General features: G+C 40.2%; 1 protein-coding gene across 3 annotated transcripts in view; it reads right to left on the bottom strand.

Annotated features, from left to right (window-relative positions):
- Nucleotides 1-25,318, bottom strand: part of MTR (5-methyltetrahydrofolate-homocysteine methyltransferase) — a 78,415-nt gene that overhangs the window by 13,330 nt on the left and 39,767 nt on the right. For all 3 annotated transcript variants that reach the window (XM_090044745.1, XM_090044752.1, XM_090044761.1), the window contains exons 16-25: nucleotides 24,304-24,483; nucleotides 21,454-21,570; nucleotides 21,233-21,373; nucleotides 16,647-16,736; nucleotides 15,872-16,024; nucleotides 15,078-15,185; nucleotides 11,304-11,404; nucleotides 8,573-8,640; nucleotides 7,493-7,613; nucleotides 2,541-2,622 (exon numbers count right to left, since the gene is read on the bottom strand). In XM_090044745.1, the coding sequence (XP_089900871.1) occupies nucleotides 2,541-2,622; nucleotides 7,493-7,613; nucleotides 8,573-8,640; nucleotides 11,304-11,404; nucleotides 15,078-15,185; nucleotides 15,872-16,024; nucleotides 16,647-16,736; nucleotides 21,233-21,373; nucleotides 21,454-21,570; nucleotides 24,304-24,483 (1,161 nt within the window). The remainder of the gene's footprint in view (nucleotides 1-2,540; nucleotides 2,623-7,492; nucleotides 7,614-8,572; nucleotides 8,641-11,303; nucleotides 11,405-15,077; nucleotides 15,186-15,871; nucleotides 16,025-16,646; nucleotides 16,737-21,232; nucleotides 21,374-21,453; nucleotides 21,571-24,303; nucleotides 24,484-25,318) is intronic.

Here is a 25,318-nt window from a genome sequence, read left to right as displayed (position 1 = left end):
ATTTCACTGCTACTATGAAGTCATTCCCTCTGTCCCCTCCACCCTACCAGGCCCATAAAAAAACCGCCACATCTTATCAACTGCAGGTTAATTCTGCACAGGAGCTTTCAAAAAACTCCACTAGGTAAAAATCACTTAAATCTGTGGCAGAAGTCTCAGTGACTTAAGTGAGGTCAGGATTTCACATCACGAGCTTGGGGTGCTGACATTTCCTTCAAACCATTCTTTAGGTCCATGTTGGGGGGCTACCTGTAGAATATGCTTATCTCCAGCAGAACTGGCAGGAGGTTGGTGTACAAAACCTACGCTTCTCACACTGAAATCTTTCTGCACCACAAAGACAAGCTTTGGTTTAAGGCAATCTACAAAGGCTCTGTGTTTTTGCACAGTCCATCTTCCATACCAGGAGTTGCTTCCCCTAGAAATGTCTCCATGCAGGTAATGTCAGATGTTATCCAAGATAATGGACACCCTTATTAACATTAACTTTAATGGGGTGTCACTGTGAGACTGGGGAGTAGGAGCAGACCACCACAAAAGAGAGCAGCTGTCCTGTATCTGCCAGCACATGGAATACCTACTTGCCAAATGCAGATTCTGAAACTGCATAGGGTTGGGAGGATATGGAAAATAAATGAAGATACCATCAAGTCAGCCATCTTCTTTTCCCCTTCCTTGGGGTTTTCATCTCCTTTACCCACACATGGAAAAATCAGCTCCTTTAAATACTCATTTTCTCTTACCACTCAACATTTTTCAAAGCAACACTTCACTACTGTCCTTGAAATTTCATACTTGGGGTCTTAACCTCTCCCCGCCCCGCAAGATCCTTAGGAAAATTCATCTTTATCATGTGATCTTGTCTTCTTGAGTCCATATTAAAAGCAATTTTTTTCAAGTTTAAATCCTCAAAGCTTCAGAAGTACTGACTTATCAGAAAGTACCGAGTAACTACTGACTTAGTTTGAAGATCTACAGTTTGAGAACGAAAGGGTTTCTAAAAAATCTAACATAAGCAAACCCCAGTATTCAAAATTCACTGTGTAGTTTTTTAGATCTCAATTATTCATATTAGCCTGTTCTTCAAAGATTTAAGTCTATGACTTCAAGTATTCTAAAGCACCCTAACAGCCACTCAGATACTAACAGGAAATTCTCAGATATTCACTTTCATCAATGTGTGTTTCCTTAGAGTCAGGAATCACACATATTGAATTCATTCTAATATACTGTATTTATTCCTGGCTGTCATAAATATTAGGCATTTTACAAAAAATTAAAATGGTTTCTTTTAAAGACATTACAATCAACTTCAAAATGCACAAAAATGCTGTATCTAGGGAACAAAACTTGCTTTGGCATCACCAAATGGCCAGATTTTATGTCAAATTTAACAAAATCCTATGGGCTACTTTTCAACATCCTTCTTTTCATTTCATATCTGGGCCACCTAGTCTAAGAGCATCAGTTAGATAGTAATGCCCCCCAATTTTATCTCCTAAGCAAGCCAGGGATGTGGAGGGTGTTCTTGCTGACATCTTGCTTAAGGGAACCACAGTAAACACAACTATATTAGAACCCTCAAGAAGCTGAAACATCACATATAAAAAGACTGACAGAGAGACATGTCTGAGGTGCTGTTTCAGCACAACGATGTCTGCCCACATACTAGCCTGTGCATCACAAAGCCAATCTCATTGTTTGGATAGACTGTGCTGCCCCATCCTCCATGCAGCCCAGCGAATGAAGGACAGATTACAAGGGTAACAAACTTCAGCAACCAACTCACCTATCTTAGGAACTAAAGAACACAAAATAAGTCACAGGCTTACACCATCACAGAGTAGTTACAGAGTGCCCTGATCTCACTCATAAGGACTGGGCTATCTGGTGAAATTGTTTTTTCAGTAACCTGAAAGAGGCTTATAGGTAGCATTCAATTTAGAGGTTAGGGCAAATGGACTGGAATAGGAGTTCTGCATAGATATTGTCTGTTCTTGCATACAAAATGCCTTGGAATATAGTAAGCACCTTGTCTTTGAAAGATGGAAGTGGGGGGGGGGGGAAGAGATCTTTCCTCATAGTAAGAAACCAAGTAGCAGCATTTAGGGACAGCATAACCACGTTTTCAAAATGCAAAAGTGGGACACATGCCTATATCTTGGTTCTGGACAGCATGGCTAGACCAGAACTAAGCAGAGCCCACAAGGGGGTGGGGGAAGATGTGAGCTGCCTGATGTGGGACTCAGGGTGCCCAGCCCTGCTGCCCTCCTCCTGGGGACCTCTTTGGGCAGGACCCAACAACTTACACACCACCTTACTCCTTCAATATAGTACTTTAAATGATACAGAGGTCTTGATCTAGCTTTCTGCAAGTTAATGCATTTTACTAAGAGAGAGCGCGAGAGCAAGCTTTCAGGACCAAGCCCTGGAGGAGCACATTTGTTTTGAATAAAAATATACTGTTAAAGGGAAGGGACAAAGGATGTGTGTACTGGTAGGGGAGAGAGATGGCAGGAATTGCACAATCCAGAACTTACAACTATGACACTTTTGGATGCATCAAGGACATGAATGACTGGTGCACTGTATCGCGGGGCAATTTTGACAGCTGTATGTGTTCTGAAATAGGAACAGATCAAGAGTAAATGTTTCAAGACAAGGTACAAACTTTTCAAAACCCAGGCACTCGGAGACATTACCTAGTCAAGTAAACATCAAGTTACATTTTTATAAATAAAAATAGATATTTAGGGAAAAAAATTCTGCAGGTATACAAATGCAAAATTCACGGTTGGAAAAAATTTTCAGGAGAAAAAAAAAAAAAGCCATATGTTTTATATAAATGGATTACTACACACAAGTAGACTTATGTATACAGCATTTTCCTTCCAAAAGATACTGAAATGATTTTTTGGACCACACTCTGTATCAACTTCTCTGTGCCATCATACGGTCTTTCAGCATTGTAAGAGAAAAAAGAATTCAACCTGTTACTTGACCAAGTCTTATGATACCATAGTGAGATGTGTTCAAGGTTAAATCCTCTAGAAAAAAAAAAAATAGTCCTTTCTTACAAATGCCTCAGGTTAATTATGCCTGTGGCCTTCAGACTTTCACCAACACATCCAAATGATGAACTATGACTGACTGTTCATAACATGTTTTACAGTAGTTGCATGCAAAAACGTGGTCTTCAAAACCTAAAGCATAAGCCCCTCCACTCTTGAGATGAAAGAGGAACTCTTTGCAGTCATTAAGTAGAAAGATCTTGCCCTCACTAGGAAGTCACCACACACTAAGACTTCAGCTCAGCAAAGTGTTTAGAACACATAAGTCCATTTGTGTCCATAAAGCACTTAAAGAACATGTTTGGAGCCTGCTGATTGTTTAGCACTTGCTAAAGTGCTTTGCTGAATAGAGACTGGAGTGCTAAATTAAGGCTTAAACTAATGCATTACCTGCAGCTGACTATTTCAGCAGATCTTTGTCCTGACAAATGGTATAAAAGTATGTGCAAGTAAGCGTGCTTGCCAGGAAGCAATACCTCACTTGTTCATTTTGCTACTTTAAGACAGCATGTCTGCTGTGACTTGACACAAGTTGGTCAGGAAATGGATATACATGGGGAAAACAACAGATAATGAATTGACCAGGCATTCTGTGGTCCTGAAAAAGAACTAGTAGAATAGTGCGAGATGCAAAATGGAAGAAAAAGTCCATTTATTCTTAGTTCAACTACCTCATCCCAGTCTACTTTCTTAATATAAAAAGTTACATTCAGTTGCAGCAACAAAATGACAAATAATTAGTGTTGACATATTTACACTAATTCAAGACAAGGTTCCCATCCTCTCCAGTCCCCCCCCCCCAAAAAAAAAAAAAAAAGTCTGCACGTGGAGAAAAAAAAAGCCTGGTCTTAGATTTGAGTCATGGCCTTGGGCAGGTAGCAGAGCAGTTCCAGCTTTGGCCCAAAATTCAGGGCTAAAGTCAGAGCTGAGCCACTGCCTACCCTGGGCCAAAAGAGCTTATTTGGTGGGAGAAGTGGCACACAGCTAAGTGGTAAGCACAGGGGAGAGAACCTGAAGCTTGTCCCTCCACCACTTGCAACTCTAACTCAGCTGCCTTCCCCCTCATCTTCTGAGGAGGAGTGTCATCTTAAATTTAAAGTTATTTAAGATTTGCATAAAGGAACTTCATTGCTTTTACAATGAATGTATATCTACCATGTAACTGCATATAATTTAAGCCATCACAGGATTTTTGTTGCGTTAACTTCCAAGGTAATTGCATCTGATTCCCCCCATATATATTTACTAATGTGACAAGATCTCAAGGGTACTTTCTTTTGCAATAACAAACTTACCTGCTCCAGGGCTTCAACCTTAAACCTGTTGCTTTCAGCACCACCATGTTTACATATATATTTTGCTTTGAAAGACAGGTGCAGCAAAGCAATAATTAAGTAGAGAATTGTACACACAGCTGTAAAAATTAAGTGTGCAAAAACTATCACACATTCAGTGTGATGAGGGGAAAAAAAAGTGTCCCATCAGGCTACTGATCTTGGATGTTGGAGACCTGGATTTGAGTCCCTGCTCTATAGACAGCATGCTCGCCTTCTGTGCCTCAGTACTTTCTTGCCTCACAGGCATATGTTGAGAACATTAAAAATTATTAGGCACTCAGATATCATGGTAAAGGCAGCCACTGAAGGCAGAGATGAGAGAGACAGGTGATAACCATCTACCTGAATGTGTTTAGGCATGTCTACACTGCTACAGTCTCAGGCAGGCCACTTTCACCCACCCACACCAGCACAAATTAGCCAAATCTGAAGAGAGCCTGTGAAGCCCTTCTGGGGGTCACCCCCAGCCACTCCTCTTAAAAATCCTGGAGACTGACGTTAAGAGTGGCCACAGAGAAACACCCATCTCTGCTTCAAGCCACCTCACAAGATAATTTCTGGAATTTGTACATGTGCATGCGAGTGGGTGTTTATGCATAGGAATGGATGAGCTAAGACATGCTGCTCCCTGGACACAGACATGTCATACGCTTATTTTAACACTGAATAAGAACTGAATAAGTTAAACTTAAAAAAATCCCAGAAACAGACTTTTTGTACTGCAAATGTAGTGTACATTGCAGACTGAAATAATTCAAATAATTTTGCACATGCAGTTTTTGTGCATCTGTGAGTTGCATATTTAAGAGCAACACTTAAAAAATATAAAGCCTACAAGGGAGGTGTTAGGGTAACATGTTACATCAAGCTCTCATATTCATCTTCATGCTTTTGGCTCAATTAGTCATTCTAAGACTCCCTCTTTTGCCATTAGTTTTATAAAATGGGTGTCCCTTTTTCTTTAGGTTCTGGCAAGTATGTGCATCTGTTTTGGATATACAAGTTACAGCTAACTCTGAAAAATAATTATGCAAGTTACCTTTCTGGGAACTTTTAAATTTGTTCCATCCTTGATGATGTACTTGGGCTTCATCTTAGATAATATATTTGTTCAAGCACGATATTATATTTGCTTAAGGCTTAACCGTTTTATAAGCAAAAGGGAGAAAAGTGATAGATAGGCAACATAAGCGATATAGTGGGATTGCATATTTTTACATACATTTTTAATTATCTTTCATAAAAAACACCATGTGATACAGTGCCACTATTACTTGCCTAGTTCTAACATTACCAAAACATTTTAGTAAAACAAATATGCATTATAACTAAGCTAAAGATATCCTACTAGAGAAATTGTGTGCGCAGAGTCACGCATCCCCTTCCCTCAATGAGAAGCTATTACAGAGACAAAGTGCAAAGAACTCTGTAAACAGCTTTTAAAAAGTATTTATTTAAACTGTTAAAGCAGGATGATCAAACACATGGCCCTCAGGCCAGATCTGACCCACAGAACGATGTCATCAGGTCTATACAGATCCCACAGGGGAAAGGCACCAAGTCAGTGCTGTGGGGACAAGCGATGGCCGCATTAACTGCTGCAGCTCCTCATCCCAACACCACATCCAGATCTGGCCTGGAGTGGGGCAAGTTGGACATTCCTATTTTAAAGTAAATGTATATACTATTAAAAACTCTCCAAAGCCTGAGATGTATATAAAAGAAAATTACCAGTCTTCATTAAATCTCTGGTTTTAATATTCAGGTAAATATCTTTCACATGTGTTTGCGTGTTTCACAAACACCTGAGGTAAATTTGTTTGTTTATTTTCACAACAAAATTGTATGCTGATTATTCAGTCTGAAAAGCCAGGGATAAAGCATATGGGCTTTATGCTTTCCAAAGGCATTTGTCTCCATAATGGTGAATTATGCAAGTTGTCTCAAAATGACAATGCGTTGAGGACCACAAAGGACTATCATGGCAGATCATCAGCTCTTCTAAGCCCTCCACTAAATTAGAACAAATATGTTTTGCAGACAAATTATTTGTATTCCATCGCTTTTGTTTGTTTCAGTGTCATAGAAGATGAACCCAGACCAGAAGGAAAATCAAAAAGGTAAGGACACATCATAATGTGGGGGAGATTGCTGGACCAGTAGACATGGCAGTTATCCTAATCAACTCAGTGCTTGTTATCTTATTGACCATTTTGCCAACATCAGCGGATTCAAGAGGCAGGGAGCTGTAGGATGCTGATCATAAAAACGCACAAGCTTCTGAGAAGAAAAGAAACAATACTCAAACTTTATATATGCAAGAACTGACCTCTTCAGTCTCCTGAGCTGTCACCTGCTCAAAATATTGGACATAAATCAGTTAGCAAAGTGTGACTCAAGCCACCACCCAAAACAGGTTTGCAGGAAGGTTAATACCAGATGTCAGCCCGCTGTCAATATTATTCTCTAGAATAATCAGAACAGTGACATGACTTTATTTGAATACATTTACAAGAATGAGATCCCAAGCTGAGAAATTCCAATTCAAAACTAAGCATCCTATAAACATGTGGTCTGTCCTGTTTCAACAGATTAGAAATTCAAATCTTGCAGAGCACTGTGGCCAGGACCCGCCAGTGACAGGCTTATCTTTAAGCACATGAACAGTCCCACTCCTACACTGCAAGTTGAGTAGATTCAGTAGAGCTCTGCTGAATCAGAGCCTGTATTGTTCAGCCCCTGCCCAGGGACACAGCTCCATTTGTAGCAACTGTGTTTAGGATCAAGCCCATAGCATTTAAAGCATTTGACATTTAGATAACTAAAGTATCGTGCATGTCCAGTATTAGTAGAAACCCAGAGCTACTGAGGTAGAGACAGTAGCAAGTTAAGCCTTTATCTTCTAAAAAAACCAAAAAAAAAACAAAACCCCCCCCCAAAAAAAACCAACAAAAAAAACAACCATGAGGAACAGGGGAAGAGAAAGTTATACTTCACATACACAGATTTTACTTATTTATTTAGTTGCTTGCGTTTAGCAGGACCTTGCGTATGCTTTTGTCCCCTCAAGATTATTTTACTCACTTAGAAGTGGTTGCTCCTCCAATCAGCAATGGAATCTTTATCTCTAATCTCTGCATTTCCTTGGCAACAAAAATCATTTCATCCAAAGAAGGTGTAATAAGACCAGAAAGACCAATTATATCTATTGCCCAACAAATGGGTAAAAAAAAAAAAAGAGAGAGATTTTAGAAGGGGTAGAACTACTACACAATGTATTTTTAAACTGTAAATAACTGAATCAAGTCAGCTTTGTGCCTCAAACAAAGAGAAACCATACTGTAAAAACATATCAGCTGCTTGCAAGCAATGGCATCCCAGAAGTACTGGATGCTTGGTTTGACTGAGTTGGAAGGGACAAAGTTTTTAAGAGCAGCAAATGATTTGGGGTACTTGACTTCACAAGCCTGTCTTAGTGCTGAGCATCTGCAGCTACCAAGGACTTCACCTGAAGTTGCAGGTGCTCCATACGTATGAGTTGGCCCTAAAAGTATCTCAAACGTTAGGAATCCAAAAGGCAGAGGACACTGATACCAGAAGCCACTTCTGAAAATGTTGGCCAAAAGGCTCAATTTCAGAGTTTAAGTATGCCATTGGCTTTACTTACATGTGTTGAACCGCTATGTGCATAATGCTTGGGTATCCTTGACTACTATATTGGCATTTTCACAGCTCTAAGCCACAACATTTAATTTGGAAGCAGCTGGCATTTGGTTTAGAGAAAACTTATTCCCCTACAACCATGAATTCCAGCTTTTACTGTCACTGGTTTGGCAAGATTCAGAATGGAACTAAAAGCCAAGTTGGACTAATTGATATGTCCTTTGACTGATTATTTAACCTTTCTAAGCCTCAGCTTATTCTTGTGTGAAATGTAATAAGATTTACCTTTTCCATAGAGCTATTCTTTTCTAAAATATTTCAGACCTTAGGAAAATGTTTTTATAGTGTGCACCAAACATTAGCAGCAACAATAAAAAGGTAAGCTCTGTCAATAAAAAGCTGCCCATGAGCCTCTTAATCTTCCAGAATTCGTTAGCAAGATAATTCAAGTTCATGTTTAAATTCAAACAAATGAAGATTATAGATCAAGTGTTTCTATACCTGCTTTGTTTTCAATAGCAGCTCTCAATATCTTATCACATGGAGTCATGACTCCTAAATCAATAACCCTGTGAAAAGAAATAACATGGTACACGATTCTTTTTAAAAGGTAACAAAACATGTTTTGAAGGAGTGATCAAGTCATTTATTTTAAACCACTAGCACAAAGTGTTATATTTTAAAGAAACACCACAAAAATCTAATTTTGAAGGAAATGAATGGATACCTTTGGTTATAACTGATCTTGCAAAAACACTGGCAACCTTGGAGAATTTTTAGCTCCTGAAGGAACTTCTCATGATACGGTACCATGAGTAGAGAAAACTTAAAAATTTTACCATGGGTATTCTTTAAAAATAAACAAACATAACATGAATTTATCTATTAGGCAGGCATAAAGGAACAGCAGACGTGAATGCAACCAATTCAGTACGAATGTAGTACTGGATCCATAAAAATAAGTTTGGTGGCTAACAAATGTATTTTTAACTATGTACCAATGACAATTCTATGCTGGTAATTTTTACTGTGCCTACAAATTGCCAAATGGAAACAAACACAAAAAACCCTAACAACTGGGGCTTGAAAAATCCACGTGCTCTGGGAAGCAAGGTGACCCATCCCATTAACTGCAGCATCTATGCTTTCCTTTAAGAAAAGGAATTTTCAATCCCCTACAGCTACACAAATGACCTTCCAAATAAATACAGCATCAGCTCTTTGAGTCTGCAGGCAGGTAGCTCAAGTGTTTCTCTGCTACTGCTCATAACTTTGCTAAGTAGAGGAGTGAAGCTGACAAGTCTCCAGTCAGTTCCACAGTTGCCATTCAAAATCTTGGCAGCGATGAATATGACAAGAATGATGTCAGTTCCCTATTACTACTGGCTTCTTACGAAGCTATGCAGCAGTAGAGGGCAGACTTATTTATGAGGGGTGGGGAAAGGAGCCAAATAAAGGCTCAGAAAAGTGGAAAGCATCCAGGTACTCTGCACCCTACACCTTCTACAGCAGCTCTGAATCAAGAACAAGAGACAAAGCTTAATTACTTTCACACAACTAGAGAAATTTCAGATATATAGTCTGCTAATTAACCAGACTGGGATTTCATAGACATTAGGGCTGGAAGGGAACTCGGAAGATCTTCAAGTCCAGCCCCCTGCCCCAGGGACAGTAAGTCAGTAGGGGTCATAGGATCCTAGAAAGATAAGGGATGAAAGATGGATCCGAAGTAGGGCGATGGGACAATACAATACTTCTCCTGTTTTCCAGCAGCTAGAGGCAGAGAAGCTGCATTTCTCATCAACATACTTCCCCTGGATCTGTATCGTGAGGAACCAACCCTTTAGTCTTTTGCAACTGCTCCTGAGCTAACATTTAATCATCAAGCTAACCAGCATAAAGAATAAGTTTAGTCCCATCCAGCATTACACACCAGGCAAAATATAAAAAGGAGAAAACTATTAGAAAGAGAAAAAAAATAACCATTCTGCAGCAGTAACTCAGTTAGAATGGAGCACTCACATACATACTATAAAAGACTCTTTGAAACCTATATGCAGTACTAGTCCCACTATCAAAGTAACATACAAGACACAAGATATAAGAGTGTCCCTTGCTTAATGATTGCTTACATACAAATACACAAACAGATCAATGAAACTGATGAAAAGTGGCTCAGAGCTGTCAGTAAATACCAAAAGTTTCAGTACAAAATGCATCTTAAACAAGGCTTATAATTACATCCACATTTAGTTTTTCTGTGCATTATTAAATGCTTCAAAACCAAAACCACATTTGGGAAAATTAAAAAGAAAATTGCTAACATTAAATTGTGTCATACTCTAATGTCCTATTCCCATTATTACTAACCATTACCAAAGCATTTGTACAAGTAAGCACTTATTTTTTAGCCAGCTGCCTCAGCCTGCTGGCTTCATTCAGCATCACTCCCACTCATTGTGACAGAATACACTGACTTCAGTTCACTAAGTAGTTCAGCCTAAATAAAGCATGAGAAAGCCCAAAGTAATCAATGAAAGTTCATGAAAGAAGGTAATTGAAAATGCTGTTATATGCATTAAAACAGCTTTACCCAACTTCAGAAATGTAACCTCTTTTAAATGAAACCTATTCTGTTAAACATTTTCCTTTCTGGTTGTAGTCTCGTCCAAAGAGAGGCCAAAAAACAATAAAATTTATCCTAAATTTTGGAGGTGTAAGCAAGTAGGGTATAAATTTGAACCAGGTTTGACTGTGTGCACTACCCAAAGGTCTCCTGACCAAGCAGGTTTACAGGACGATAAAACTGTGCCTTCCTTCATGATTGCCAGTTTCCATCGGTACAGACTTTGCAAGATTTAACATTTTCTTAAAGCTCCAGATTTTAGAATCATGCGATAAGTTGAGGTTCTCAGCCTAATGAGACAGAACACAAATATACCTCTAAATGTCACACCCTTTTTGTTACTGAGCAGAGGGCAGCGAAGAGGGGGAAAGAGAAGTAGGTGAAAACAAGAGAAGACAAATTAAAATAACCCAAGATTTAAAACAAATCATCATTTTAAAACAAGGCCCTGCTTGTTTTTTTAATTCTTGGGATTAGCAATCCTGCCTTTGCTTATGCTCTATTTTAACTTTAGTTACTAAGGTTGAACATGGAATATCCAACCACAATTCAGATGAGAACATTATATTGTGATAAAGACCAGGAAGTGATGACTAGCCCCATTACCTGAAATTATTGCAACCTAGGACCACTCCCACAATGTTCTTGCCAATATCATGCACATCTCCTTTTACAGTAGCAAGCACTATTGTGCCATGATAAGGGTCCTGCAAAAGAAAAAAACAAAACAAAATACCTCAATCTTTAAAATTATGATGAAAGTTCACCTCATTTGTACAGCTCTTAACAGTGGAATCCTAATCCATGGCTCTGGTTCACAGAAGCTACTACATTATTTTTTTTATACAAATGATCATGATAAGTGAGGTTACTAATATAATTCGTAAAGCCATTACTGCTAGTAAGCCAACTGAAGAACAAGTTTCACTTGTAAGGAATGAGGTAGCTCACTGCCTTCATAAGTCTGGTCAACTTAGCTTCTACATGCCAGGCTGCCCAATCCCGGTCAAAGAGCACTGTTAATAGTGGACACAGTGGAACTTCTTCAACTCCAGTGGGACAAAAATCTGACAGGTTGCTTTCATGTCATGGGTAAGATCAGGTTGCTGTAACAGACTTGCAAAGTCAAGAAGAAACCTGGGTATACCTGTATACTGAAATCCAAAAGGTTCATTTCTGATTGAGTATTTTATCTCTTTTATATATCTAGGAAGAGAGAAACTGTGTTTCGTCCTTGTGCAGTGTGTTCTCTTTTCTAGGCTTGTTAGACCACCATGCATCTCCCTCACATTCAGCAGCCAGTACTGTTCTCAGTCACAGCAAGTCTTTTACTGGCACCTGACACTGACTAAATTAAAAAAAAAAAAAAAAGGGATCCCCAGAGATAACCCTGTTTACTAAAATGACTAGATCTTCTAGTAGCTCTCCAGTACTTCCATTTTCAGATAGTGAACACTGGAAAACACTTGTTCATGAGGTGCCATGTTAGAGGGAAGTGCTATTTGGATGGCAAGGAAAACCAGAAAAGCGTATGTTGTGGGGAATCACGAGAATTAAAATGCCATTGAATCAAACAGAACAAAACACTGGTATGTAAATTTCTATTGTCTACTAACTACTGTTGACTCAACTGGTAATGGATGCCCTAGGGAAAAAAAACAACAGATTGCGTGGAACACAGAAAAAAAAGTCTATGCCAGACGGCAAGCAATATGGGCCAGAGTACATACTTCAGTGTAGCTGTATTTTATTTTAGAACACAATGATTTCATCTGTTTTAAATGAGCTGGCATACTGATTCTGGGCACAGGCCCAACTGGTTCTTTTCTTATTCTGTTCCAGGTCTGCAACCAGTCATTCATCCTCAGATGTAAGTGAAGAGACTGCATTCCCTGCAGGTCTGTGACTGAAATGGCATTGAAGGTTACACTGCCCCAGGATAAAAGCTTGCTGGTGTGCAAGTGTGCTTTCAGAGGGTCAGCAGCTATTCTAAGGGCCAGACACTACTAGCCTCTCTTCCCTCCTCCAAGAAGGAGCAGTATTTACCAAGCCCCTCATATAGTCTGCAGAAGGTAGCATTGAGTCTAGTTGATTCTTTGTCTAACACCTCTATCAAAGCAGGATGACGTTTGCAAAAGTTGACATCTCTGCAGACAGCCTGTGCTTATTTTGCATCTTATTCTCTTCAGTGAGAAACAGCTATGTCACCAAAGCCTTAAAAGGCTGAGAACAGGATCCAATCCATAGAAACGATTCTCAACAGTCTCCAGTGGACATAAGATGAGGCCCAAGAAGCTTAAATAGGCAGTCATTTGTGCAGTTAGTTTAAAACAGACAGATGTTGGTTCAGGACAGGAGGCAGCAGAAGAAAAAAAAATGTATCTTACCACTGGAATCGGGGAAGAGAGGGAGGGAAAGAGACTGCAGAATCACTTCCCTGGGAGAAGAGACGCACATTTACAAGAGGCAGCTAAGGGGGTGCTTTTCCCCATACCATAGGGAGTATAGGGCATGCTCCTTTTCTCATTAAGTTAAAGTTTCCACAGGATGGAGAAAAAATGAAAGCAAGTTCTGGAGTAATTTACCTTGATGGCTGTAGTACAGAAATATGAAATTAATTTGAATGTGTTCAACTAAGGAACGCCCAAGAAAATTTTTTAAAAATTAGATTTACTACTAAAGGGTTCCATCTCATATTTAAAAATTAATCTTTAAATATTGTTACAATTTCTGAAGCACCTAGCAATTACCTTTAAGAAGTTATGGAGCATAATGGAAGGTCTCAGAGCACTAGAAAAGGGCAAACATAGTACCTGTCTCTAAGAGGAGTATCTGGGGAATTATAGAGCAGGCAACCAAACTTCTGTACCTGGAAGTATACTGGAATAAATAAGTTAAATTGTCAATTTATAAAAGTATAGTGGATAATAACCTGGTAATAGCTAATACGGATGCGTCAACAACAGATCATGTCAAAGCAAATTGACTGGAAAACTGGCCTAGTGAAAAGGGGAAGCAGTGGTATATCTTGACTTCAGTAAGGCTTTTAAACACAGTGCCATTAGTAAACTAGGGAAAGAAGGACCAAATTTAATAACTTCAGGATTGAAACAACTGGTGTGGGGGTAGGGGGTACTGTTAAATAATAATTACCAATGGTTAACTGTCTAGGAAGACATTAAGTGGGATCTAAGGATCTCTTGGACAGTGTCACTTAAAGAAAATATTAAGGGTTTGGAAGAAGGAAGAGAGAGTACACTTTTAAAACCTGCAAACAACCCCAGGGTGGAAGACATTACAAGAATTTTGGAGAACAGAATTAGAATTTGAAAGGAACTAGATAAATTGGAGCAGCGGTCTGAAAAAAACCCCAAAAAACCCAGTAAGATGAAATTAAATGAAGACAACTGCCAAGTACTACGCTAAGGAAATGGCTGGGGGCGGGGGGAATCAAATGCGATTAAACAAATGATGCTGGGTTGAGGGGAAACATTTCTTTGCAGGAAATATTAAGAGAAGGAAGACACAAATGAATCATTTTACCTGACTGGGTGCTGGGTCAGAAAGATGCAGACAAATGGCGACAGGGTGGGGGGAAGAAATCCAGAGGAGAACAGCAAGGTTAGAAAATCTGACCCATGAAGAAAGGCTGAAGGCACTGGGGGTGTAATTTAAAATTTAGAAAAAAAAGAGAAAATAAAAGGAGGGTGGGACAGGACACTGATATTCAAATTATTGAAAAAGTTGTTATCAAGGAGAATGGCAAGATCTTCACCATCTCCACCAAGGGAAAGCATAAGAAGCAACAAATTTTATTTGTAGCAAGGGAGATTAAATTACATATTGGTTACGTATTAGGAAGAGGCTGAACATCATTTGGGGTGATCTAGGTTTATTTTGTTCTGCCTTAGTGCCAAAGGATAGAGCAGATGACCCAATGAGGTTTCCTAGAGAAGTAAGGCTGGAGGCTTCTATATTATATTGCTGGGTCTATTTGCCACAACATCTGAAAACTGCTGAAACTGGAGACTTTGGCACAGAATTTAGGTTCAGTGCATCACAAAGCCTAACTAGAGCTCCACAGGATTTCTTATAACGTAAGTTTGCATATCATAAGGTTCATATTAAAAACTTCAAAAGTTGCAGACCAACCAAAGTGCTGGTACTTGCCATCAGGAAGCCGCCTGATGATTCCACTAAAAGTTATTGTTCATCTTATATCCACTTGCAATTATGCTGACAATCATAAGCCTTGATTTCTCTGGTCCAGATTTTAGGCTCCTCCTCAGGGACATTGTCTGGAAACAACTCTATAGGCTAGTTTCAATGAACGCTAGCTTAAAGAGAGATAGAGTTTTAGGGTGGAAAAGCACAACTTGCCTCTTCTTCTATATTGCCAGATTTAGCTCTCATTTCCTCTCTTTCCTTTTCCATGTAAGGAATGAGGTAGCCCACTGCCTTCTTCATAACTCGAGCAGATTTTATCACCTGAATTGACAAAAAGGAAAAAAAAATTGTCAGACACAGAGAAACAGTAACAGCCTTTCAATGACTGATTATTTTATTCCCAGTCAGAGAAAACAAGCAAATCAAACCAAGTATTTCCAAAGATCCCAGTCTGTTAGCGAACTCTGTAGCGTTAGTTCCCAGACCCATCAAGTTCAATGGGGTTCTGTTCATACAGATCTCACTGCAGAACCAGGATCTTCAGGTCTGACCATGAAAGGTATGTTTAAGGACCACAGAAGAAAAAGAGGGCAGTGCAAGCACTTTCTAAGATCAGAAACTTCAATAAAAAATTCATTAAAAATAAAATTTTATACTCTGCATTTATTTTATACATTTTATTTGCACACCACGAAGGGGGGAAGCCCTGTGTGATGGAGCTGGTGGCTTGGCCCTGCTCCCTGCCACCATGTGCAGCTCCCCTGGCAGCTGCAGCCATGGGGGCAGCAGCTCCACCCAGAACTTGTGCATGCTGGCCAGGGTCATCCTGTGCAGGAGGGTGGGAGAGAAGCACACAGGTTTGGCGGAGTACAATTAATTGGTGGGCACTTTTAGGCTGGATGAAAATTGCCTGGCAGGCCATATTTTGCCTGCCCTTGGCATAACCAGAGAGATAGATGGGCTAGGTGTGAGGAAGTGGGACACAAAGAAATTATTCCCCTTTTTACCTGAGGCAGAAACATCTTTCCAGCACCAAAGAGATCACCAACAACTTGCATGCCATTCATCAGAGGTCCTTCAATTATATTCAGAGGTCTGGGGTATTTTTCACGGTTTAACCTCGCCTCTTCTACGTCCTCAATAACATATTTTTCAATGCCCTAAAAAAACCCCAAACAAACCCAAACAAAATAAAAACAAAAAAAAATCCCCACACACAACTTTTCCTTATGTTTTCTATTATATTATATATCTGTTTCCCTACACCTCAAAAATCTTTTACTTAACAATAAGCACAACAACAGTACAAATAGATCAGTTGTCTAGAGCAATGTTTATATAGCTGCACATTTACCAATTGTAAATTCGCATAAAACCTGGCCTGCTAGAAGTCTCCACCAGCAGCAGATATTCCTAAAGTTTGAATGGAGGAAGTCTGAATGAAATTTTTCCCCTCATATTCGTAACTCAACCATCTTATCCTCCTGTTAATGGAAAGTGAAATGGATCAGCAAGCAGCCCAAGCCATGTGAGACTGACCAATCTAAAATTCTACTGACCCTGGCTACGTACAATACAAAAGAAGTCAGTGGTGAAGTACTGTTATCACATTTCTCTTTGTTTCAATGATTTAAAAAAGTGTTACCAGTAGTACCAGGTACAGCAGTTTATGACTTCTTTGATTAAAAGCTTTTAATGGCTGCATTGCAATCTTTGTAACAATAACAAACCCTTCATGCTGCATGCTTTGATTAGGCAAGGAAGTTTATTATAGCAAGCTACCTTGATAAGTGCATACTCTAGCCTTTCTTCCACCAGGCTATTTCGCCATTCATCAGTCTGTACCACCTTCTTTCCTCCTTGGGTGTGAGTCTGAAAGAGGAAGCAAGCAAGTGAGTGAGCACTGAAATTCCTGGGTGTTTGGCAGGACCAATAACAATATCAGAATTTGGGGTTTTATATCTTTAAGAATAAAAATAAGAACTGCATTTGTACATGCATCACACATGAATTTTACATTATATCGGGTATATCTACATGAGACATTTACTGTGGAACTGCCCAATTAGCTCCACAGTAAACATCCTGGTGTCTACACATGCAGCCCTATTAAGGCACAGGAAATGAATTAACTCTGCAGCAGAATCATACCTGCTGCAGTTTTTTTATGTGCAGCAGCACACGTGTAAATGCTGACCTGTCTGGCAGGGTCATGAGGGTGCTTCAGTGTCGGAGCTGCCTTCCAGCTAGCCCCACACAAACGCCTTTATGCGCCAGCCAGCCCCTCCATCCCACACTTAAAATCAGGTCAGAGCACCCCCAAGCTGGCAGGCTGACCCCCTGGGTCCCCTACCAGCTGGGGGGTGCTCTGATGCAACTCAGTGCAGTGCACTCCTAAGTGCACATTTAAATGGCGTGCCCAGAGCAATAAACTCCAGGGCAATAAGCTCTGGGGTTTCTCGCTTCACATCAATAGGCATGTGTAGACATGCCCATTGATATTAAAATTTAAAACTTTACTTCTTATTTACCCAGTGCAGCATGCATGACATTGTACGTACCAGCAGAATCGATAGGTCCCTGACCTGAGGAGTTAATGATATAATGAAAATGTAGACAAAGGAAACAGGAAAGACTTCTAACAACACTTGCTTTACCAAGACATGCTGAAAGCACTAATCTTTGGTGCGGGAGTTACTTCTGGGAATGTAACTTAAATTAATTCTCGGCCAGCAGAGTGCCATGACATTTTAAAATCCTAACTAATTAATTTGGCATTGGTTCAGTTCCTGCTGGGCTACAGTTTATGTTATGTCACGTTCCAGATGGCTTTTGAAGCCAAGGGCTTCCAGAACTATTTCAAGCCGAGATGTTTCACGTCCTCAGAAGAGCACATGTACACAATGGGCTGTTTCACTCGCCCTGTTCAAAGGCATTTTCAGGCTTTACTCTACTAGCAGGGTTAGTATTCAAAAGCACCCAAACTTCTACCATCCAGGTGCACAGTTAAGGATTCAGTCTCTCTCATTGTTGGTTTGGTTTTGGCAGACTGTTTCTGTGGTGTAATCTGACAGAGAAAAGTTGCCCTCATCGTGGTTCCCCCTGCTTTACCTGTGGCAGGTTAGATTGTTACGAGTTAGAGGTGTGTTCAGGTTGACTGTAGGTTAGATCATAGATTTGTACAGGATAGTTTGGATGGAGATAATCCTGCCTCGGGCAGGGAGGTGGACTAGATAACTTCTGAAGGTGTCTTTCAGACCTACGTTTTTATGATTCTATGATTCCAGACAGCAAAAATAAAACCCTGACTCCACCGAAGTCAATGGCAAAAATTCCCAACAACTTCAATGTGACCATCACTTTACTCACAAGCACCCATTAAGGCAACAAGTAAGAGGGCCTTCTTTTCTCTGCATTTGTCAACTGGCAAGGTACTTTACAGCTGCCCGGGGATATCCAGGGAAATGGGTAAGGGGCCCCATTTTGGAGCAGTAATGGAGGCAGGATGCACCAGATGGACTATCCATCAGATTCAGTATGGCAGTTTCTTTACTAATCGGATTATTAGATACAACTGCATATATTCTTACACCACAATTAAGAAAATATGTGGACTGCTGGATACAGCACCCCATAGTTACAAAAAATAAAAAACAGCCAATAGAACAGAAATCAAAACATTTAATGCACGGAACCAAATCAGTGGAAAAAAGAAAAACCTACATTTATATAAGCAACTTGATAGGCAAAATTGGCCATAGTGAAAAGGTCCTGGACAAAACCTTATGTACTACAAAAGATGAATACAAGGCTTCAGCAAAATCTCCCAGAATTTGCCTGGATGTGTCTAACTTTTAATCATGCATAATACAAAGCTTTAGCAAGACATCCATACAGAAAACCCAACTCACAAATCCTGTCTCCAATGAAGGACACATGGATTTTCTACAGACAATTTGCTAAAATATTATGCTGAGTTTTAGTACAGGTTTTAAAGAGATTTGGGATAAGTAGATGCTTTCTCTTTTAGAGACTAGGATAGGACTACAGTAAGGCAGCCAACTGGAGAAGAAGGTAGGCAATAAAGTAACAGCAATGACTTCCTGTACATTTTAAGAAATAATGAAAATATTTGTTTTACCCATTCATGTTTCTACTTTTCATGCCCTGTTGGTATTCAAAATCATCTTCCTGCACAAGAACAGCCTAAGCAATCCATCTCCAGGGTTGTATAAATATATTTAAGCAGCCTATCAATTGCCTTTAAAAAAAATTAAGGAAGATCTTAAATCAAGGTGACTTTTAACCTACCTGATACAGAAAACTCAGGGTTGATTTATAAGTGTATTTAGGATTTGAATTCACCCAGAAGTTTTTGAAAGTCCTATCTGGCAGCTATTTGTATTTTTTAGGAACCTAGACTGGAAAAATGGAATCAATCAATCTGCAGTCAATCAGATAAAATTCAGCAAGGTCAAATGCAAAGTCCTGCATTTGGGATGGAATAATTTCATGGAGAAAGGCTGCAGTACTGCAAAGAAGGACCTGGAGGTTAAAGATGAATACGAACCAAAAAATGCAAAAAAGCAAAAGCAAACTGGGTTGTAGTAACAGAAGTATCACTTAGAAATCAAGAGTAGTGAATCTTCCACCCTGTTCAGCACTGGTGAGGCCTCATCTGCAATGCTTTGTCCCAGTTTTGGGCCTCATACTTCAAGATGGATATGGACATTTTGGAAAGATTCCAGTGCAGAGCAACCAAATTGATTACTAGGCAATACTGAGGAGGACGCCTAAAATAACTAGGATTATTTCATCTGGAGAAGAGAAGATGGAAGGGTTGGGGGAGGGAACGGATTTGATAACCACCTTCAAATACCTGAAGGGCAATTAGAGGATGGTGATGGGCTTTTTTTCTGTGGCATTATGGGACAGAATTAGGAGCAATGGACTCAAGGTACAGCAAAGAAAAAACGTATCTTGGAGATTAGGAAGAACTTCCTGATTATGAGGGTGTCCAAACACTGGAGCAGGCTACCTAAAAAAAAGGTGTGGAAATCTTCATCCCTGGAAACTTTCAGGAGAGGCTTAGATACAGTGGGCTAGGATGGTTTAGTCAGGGATACTCCCACCTGGAACAGAAAGCTGGACAAGATGACCCTTTCAGCCCTGCTTTCTTTTGACCCCTAAGATCTTATGATCCTAAATACTTTTGTGAATCTGTCATTTCAACTATTTCTCTTTTTACTCACATCCACGTTTGCTTTTATTTTTAGGTTCCGAAATTCTAGATGCTGTAAATATTTGAATTATCTTATATAGCAAAGGGAAATTATAAATGAACTCATATTAGAAGAATAAGTTCACAGAACGAATGTAACTAAAGTTTACTTTCTGTCTCACAGAAAGCAAAGACAAGGGATAATGTGGAAATAAAAAGGTTTGCCTGTTATTAGCTTTAGATTTTTTACCCTTGTTCTTACGCAGGCATGACTACAGCATGGCTTATAGGCTATAAAGAACACATGCACTTCAATACCACAGCCAAATTGTGGGTGGACCTGCCCCCTCCCTTATCCTTATAAAAGAGAGGGGGCAGGTCCACCCACAAATATTAAAGTACCCCCAAACTACAGTATAATTTTGCAGCAAGATTCCTTTAGAAGGTGCTTTTGCAACAAACTCTCCTTACCAGGACTGAATTTAATTCTAGTGCTTTAACAAAAGGCGCTCCTTTCAGCAGATATAAGATGTTACCTTTCCCCCCGCAAAAAAACTTTCTGCTGTTGGCACAACCAAACCTGCCCTCTTCATGTAGCAGGTAGTATTTGTGAGATGCTCTGATGATGGGTGGCAATTGTAAAGGAACCTAAATAAAAGATGGACTGTGTGGGCATAGAAACAAATGGCAAAATTCCTGATGATTTTCAGTGAGGTCAAGATTTCATAGTTTGATAACAGCGCATTATCAGATAATCATACAAGAGATTGCAGTTGCTTCTCTCTCCCTGCCCCATTCAACTGCATGCTGCATCCTCCCCTCCCTCCCCCAAACTACAGTATAATTTTGCAGCAAGATTCCTTTAGAAGGTGCTTTTGCAACAAACTCTCCTTAGCAGCTGGAAGGACAGTTTTGTGGACCTTCAGGATATGATGTAATATGGATGCAATTCATTGGGGTGCCTGGCTTGCTTTTTTTGGTTTCCTTTGATAACTGGGCTGCTTGCAGCAACAGTGGTGTTTTTTCCTCATTGCCCTTGAAAACTTTATGTAGTTTGTGACATTTAAGCACTGACCACCAGATAAACTGAAACACAATCTCACTGGTATACAAAAAAAAAAAAAAAAGACAGAAAATTAAAAGTTACCTGGGCATAATGCAATAGCTTCTCTGTGCCATCTGGGTCTTTATTCCAGATAAGATTTTCACACAAAGTTAGAAGATCCTTAGGGATATCATCATATACTGGAAGATTCCCTGCATTCACTATTCCCATGTCCATGCCATACTGAAAGAAACCCCCAGATTTTTATAAATAAAAGATCACAAGACTGCAGAGCACAAGTAACACCAACAGAAAGCACATACCTTAATTGCATGATAAAGGAAAACTCCATGCATTGCTTCTCGAATGGCATCCATCCCCCGAAAGGAGAAAGACAGATTGGAAAGGCCTCCACTAACTCTGGCTCCTGGCAACGTTTCCTAGCAACAGAATGAAAACTTCAGCAAGCTCAAAATTTACTAAAACAGTTTTCAAAGAGAGGGCACAAATTATACACCAAGCACTGTGCACTTGGGTTGCTGAGTGCCAGAAATTCATGGGACAACAATAATTCAGTTTCTCTCATTGGTTCAAGTCACTTTCACAGTTAACCAGACTCCTCCACACAGTTAAGAAACTAAGGCTCCTTCTACACATGCAGGTAAAGGCACAACAGGATGTAATAGCTGAGCAATCTACACAATCGCACCTCCTTCCATGCCACACGTGCATGGCAGATGTGATTGTGGGATCCTGAATTAAACCCCATTGCACTTCATTGCTGGTGCATGAGGAACCCAATCCTGGCTTCACCCTGCACCAGCAAGAAGCAAGTTCCCACATCTGGGAACCCCCTCAGCTGGGAGCTCCCAGGCTCGGGGGTATACATGGGCCCCCACACCTGGGAGTTCCAATCAGCTGACAGGAGCCAGGTTACATGCGTAATTTAAAGCTGGATAGAAACCAGCTATAAAAGTTATTACATATTTTCCAGCAATAACTTTATAGCTGGTTGGCCTTTTTTAAGATGCCAAAGTTAATATGCACATGTAGCCAGTCTAAATTAATTGTGTAATTAACCAGGCAACTGCATACATAATACATGCAATGAGTAGAGGGGGCCTCAGAGTCAGCCTAGGCAAAGCTTCCAAAGAAGTCTCCGAAAAGACAGGTGCTACGGTGAATGAGTGACTGGAAAAAGGAGACTTTAAAGCAAATGGGAACATAGCTGCAGCACTAGATGACTGGCCTTTTGAGATGGGGCTCACACTCTGAAAAAAGTTTAACAGCTTCTCCTTTATAAAAAAAAAGAGAGAGAAAAAATAAATTGGCTAAAATGCAGTAAAGAAGGATCCAACATGCAAACACCTTAAGATGGAGTTTGAGCTGTTTACCACACAGATGAGACAGTGGCCTGCAACAGCAGGGAGCTAGTCTCAGACTCAGAAGGTGCCTGCCAATCCTATGTTTTGGCAAAGTCCCAATTCAACATTTGCCCCCCAGCCCTTTTTTTTTGCTACAAAGACTCTTAAATCATCATGGTCATGGACATACTAACTAAATCCTATTTGTGAGCTGGAGGGAAGGGATTATTATTGGGCTAAAAGCATCTGAAAAGCTGAAGGCTTGATAATGGGAAGCAGAAAAGCACCAAACTCTGTATGAGGATTCTGCTGCCTTCACCTATGGGAGAGAAGTGTCATGAAGGGTATCCGGGGAAGACAGAGCCACAACTGGTAGATTGAACACAGTGGCTGCATCTACATGAGCGGTGGACTGCACATTTGTTACTGCATAGTCATTTAGCACATGTATAAGCAAGTGCTAAATGACTGTGCAGTACCAGGTACACCAGTTACAGCGCAGTACCATTACTGCATGCTTTTTTTCCCCCCAATGCTGCTGAACAGTAGCTTTTTACTACTATGCAGTATTGTTGCCACATGGTTAGTGCCAGGCCATGCTATTGCACAGTAACAGTGAGCTACTACACAGTAGCGCCTTGTGTACACACGCCCTGCGAGGTGCAAAAAGTCCCATTCACTGCTTGTAACGAACACAATGGAAGATCTTTCTCCGACTCCACCTCAGTTATTCCCATGCAGTTCTCAGCACTCCAAATCTTTGCACCGGATGCTTGCCAGTGGGATTACTGCTTGGGATAGAGTTGTTCAGACAAACTGCTTTTCTGGACAAAAACTGCAGTTTGGGTATTAAGGAAGAGGCAATTCCACAAAAATCTCTCTTCTGTCAGACACTCCTATTAGCTACCAAATCTTTCAAGACTACAAAATGTTCTAACATCCTTTTATTGCTCTTACAGGAATCAATGCGAGGCACTGCCTCTCCAGCACCTCAGCTGCCCAGGTCTGATGTCCTACCACTAATTTCATTTGATTTGCCTCCCTTTCAGAGAGCAGCTTATTGGTCCATTCCTCTGTAACAGACCCCCCACTAGGATAAGAAACAGTCCCAGTCCACTTCCCTATAACAAGGCTTGGAACAGTTCTTCCATGCTCACTACTACCATATGCAGCTTGGTTTTGTTTGCACTGCGTCTATACGCACAGGGTTGGAGATTTCTCACAAAGCACTAAGCCAGTCTACATTCCCCAAATCTGCTGGTCCTTCAGATACATGGTGGAGATTGGGTAGCTTTCTGTGTACCCGCTTCCTCAAGTTGTTTGGACTGGCAATAAGTGGACCCACCATGTTACCCCTTTAAATATAAAAGGCAGAATGGGTAGCGTGGCTGTATCCAAGCAATGCCCTTCATTACTGTACTTCCCAGCCAATGCACTTTAACTAAATAAAAAGATAAGTTATAACGGACTTTGAAGGGATATAGTCCATTCACAATAATTGAACTTAAATTAATTAAATGAGGCAGCATTCACATGTCTTGAGAGAGGTCTTTTGGCCACAACCACTGAATGTGGTTGTTGCCCAATTTAATTAACGTAAGTATATTTACAGTACAGTTAATGGACTGGGCTATACTTAGAGCACTGTATAATTTTGTTCTACTGGAAACACAGCAATGTTGAGAAACTTATACAGTTCACAAAAATAGCTATCTTTGTGAATTAATTTCGGCCATCAATTCTTTTGGAGCACTGGGGATTTTTAAAGGAATTCTGATAAATAAAATGAAAGTTACCAAAAAACCTCACTTTTATGGTTTTTGTTGCCTTCATAAAGTTAACTGCATACAGGTTGTGTTCTTCCATTCCAGTACCTACAGTCAGAATATTTGGGTCAAATATTATATCATTTGGATTGAAGCCCACTTTTTCCACAAGGAGGTGGTAAGCCCTGGTGCACACCGCAACTTTGGTTTCCGTTTCTGTGGCCTGGAAAGAGAGAATAAAAAAAAAATTATATTAGCACCAGAGCTGGGATGAAAACAAAGTCCTAGAGAGCCAAGCTTGCAGGTCAGGTCAAAGACTGAATTTGTGAGAGGGTACGAGCAGGAAGCAGATTTTTGAGTTCAAAGGAAAATTAAACAAGTAAACAGTTTTGAGATGTGTTACCCATGTGTACAATACAGCTACAACCTGGATACCTGACATGTGTACCTCAAGCATTCCTAACAATACTCCATCATGTATGCACCCTACATCACCTCATGCATTAATGACTGGTTCCTACCCCTTTATTTCCGCTCAACCACAAAATCCAGAGACTCTGAGAAAGAGGAACAGGAGAGCAAGATGTGCAACGTGTGCAGACAAGAGCTCAAAGAACTCCAGTTACTGGCTAGTAACTTCTTTCACCATCTAGTGCTAGATACACACTGTCATGGGTGAATTCACCTGAAGTCTGGAGTTTGAAACAAAATTATTGCAGGACTCCTTTACCAAACAACTTCTGCTCTGGAAGACTCCATAATGGTATAGGCATCTGTCTCATGAGATAACAGAAATGCACCATGGTCTCAGCATATTGAATCTGTGAGTGTGACTGTAGAGTCCAATCCTTGAATGGTAGTTCCTTTTGCACTTATCACGTGTGAAGTTTGTATCTAACAGTCCTGGACCTGGTGTGGGGTTCTTCTTGAAGCTTCTTCTTTCCCCTGCAAGTTAGGCCCCTCTTGCCGCAAAAGCCTTCATTCTATGCTTAACAAACTGTTTACAAGTGCCTTGATCCTTACCAATCTCCTCCTGGTTGCCTGACTCAATGTTCGTT

This window comes from Crocodylus siamensis, chromosome 1 (assembly GCF_052110815.1).
Source record: "Crocodylus siamensis isolate JL-2025a chromosome 1, ASM5211081v1, whole genome shotgun sequence".
Lineage (NCBI taxonomy): Eukaryota > Metazoa > Chordata > Crocodylia > Crocodylidae > Crocodylus > Crocodylus siamensis.
This window is presented reverse-complemented; position numbering and strand designations above follow the sequence as displayed.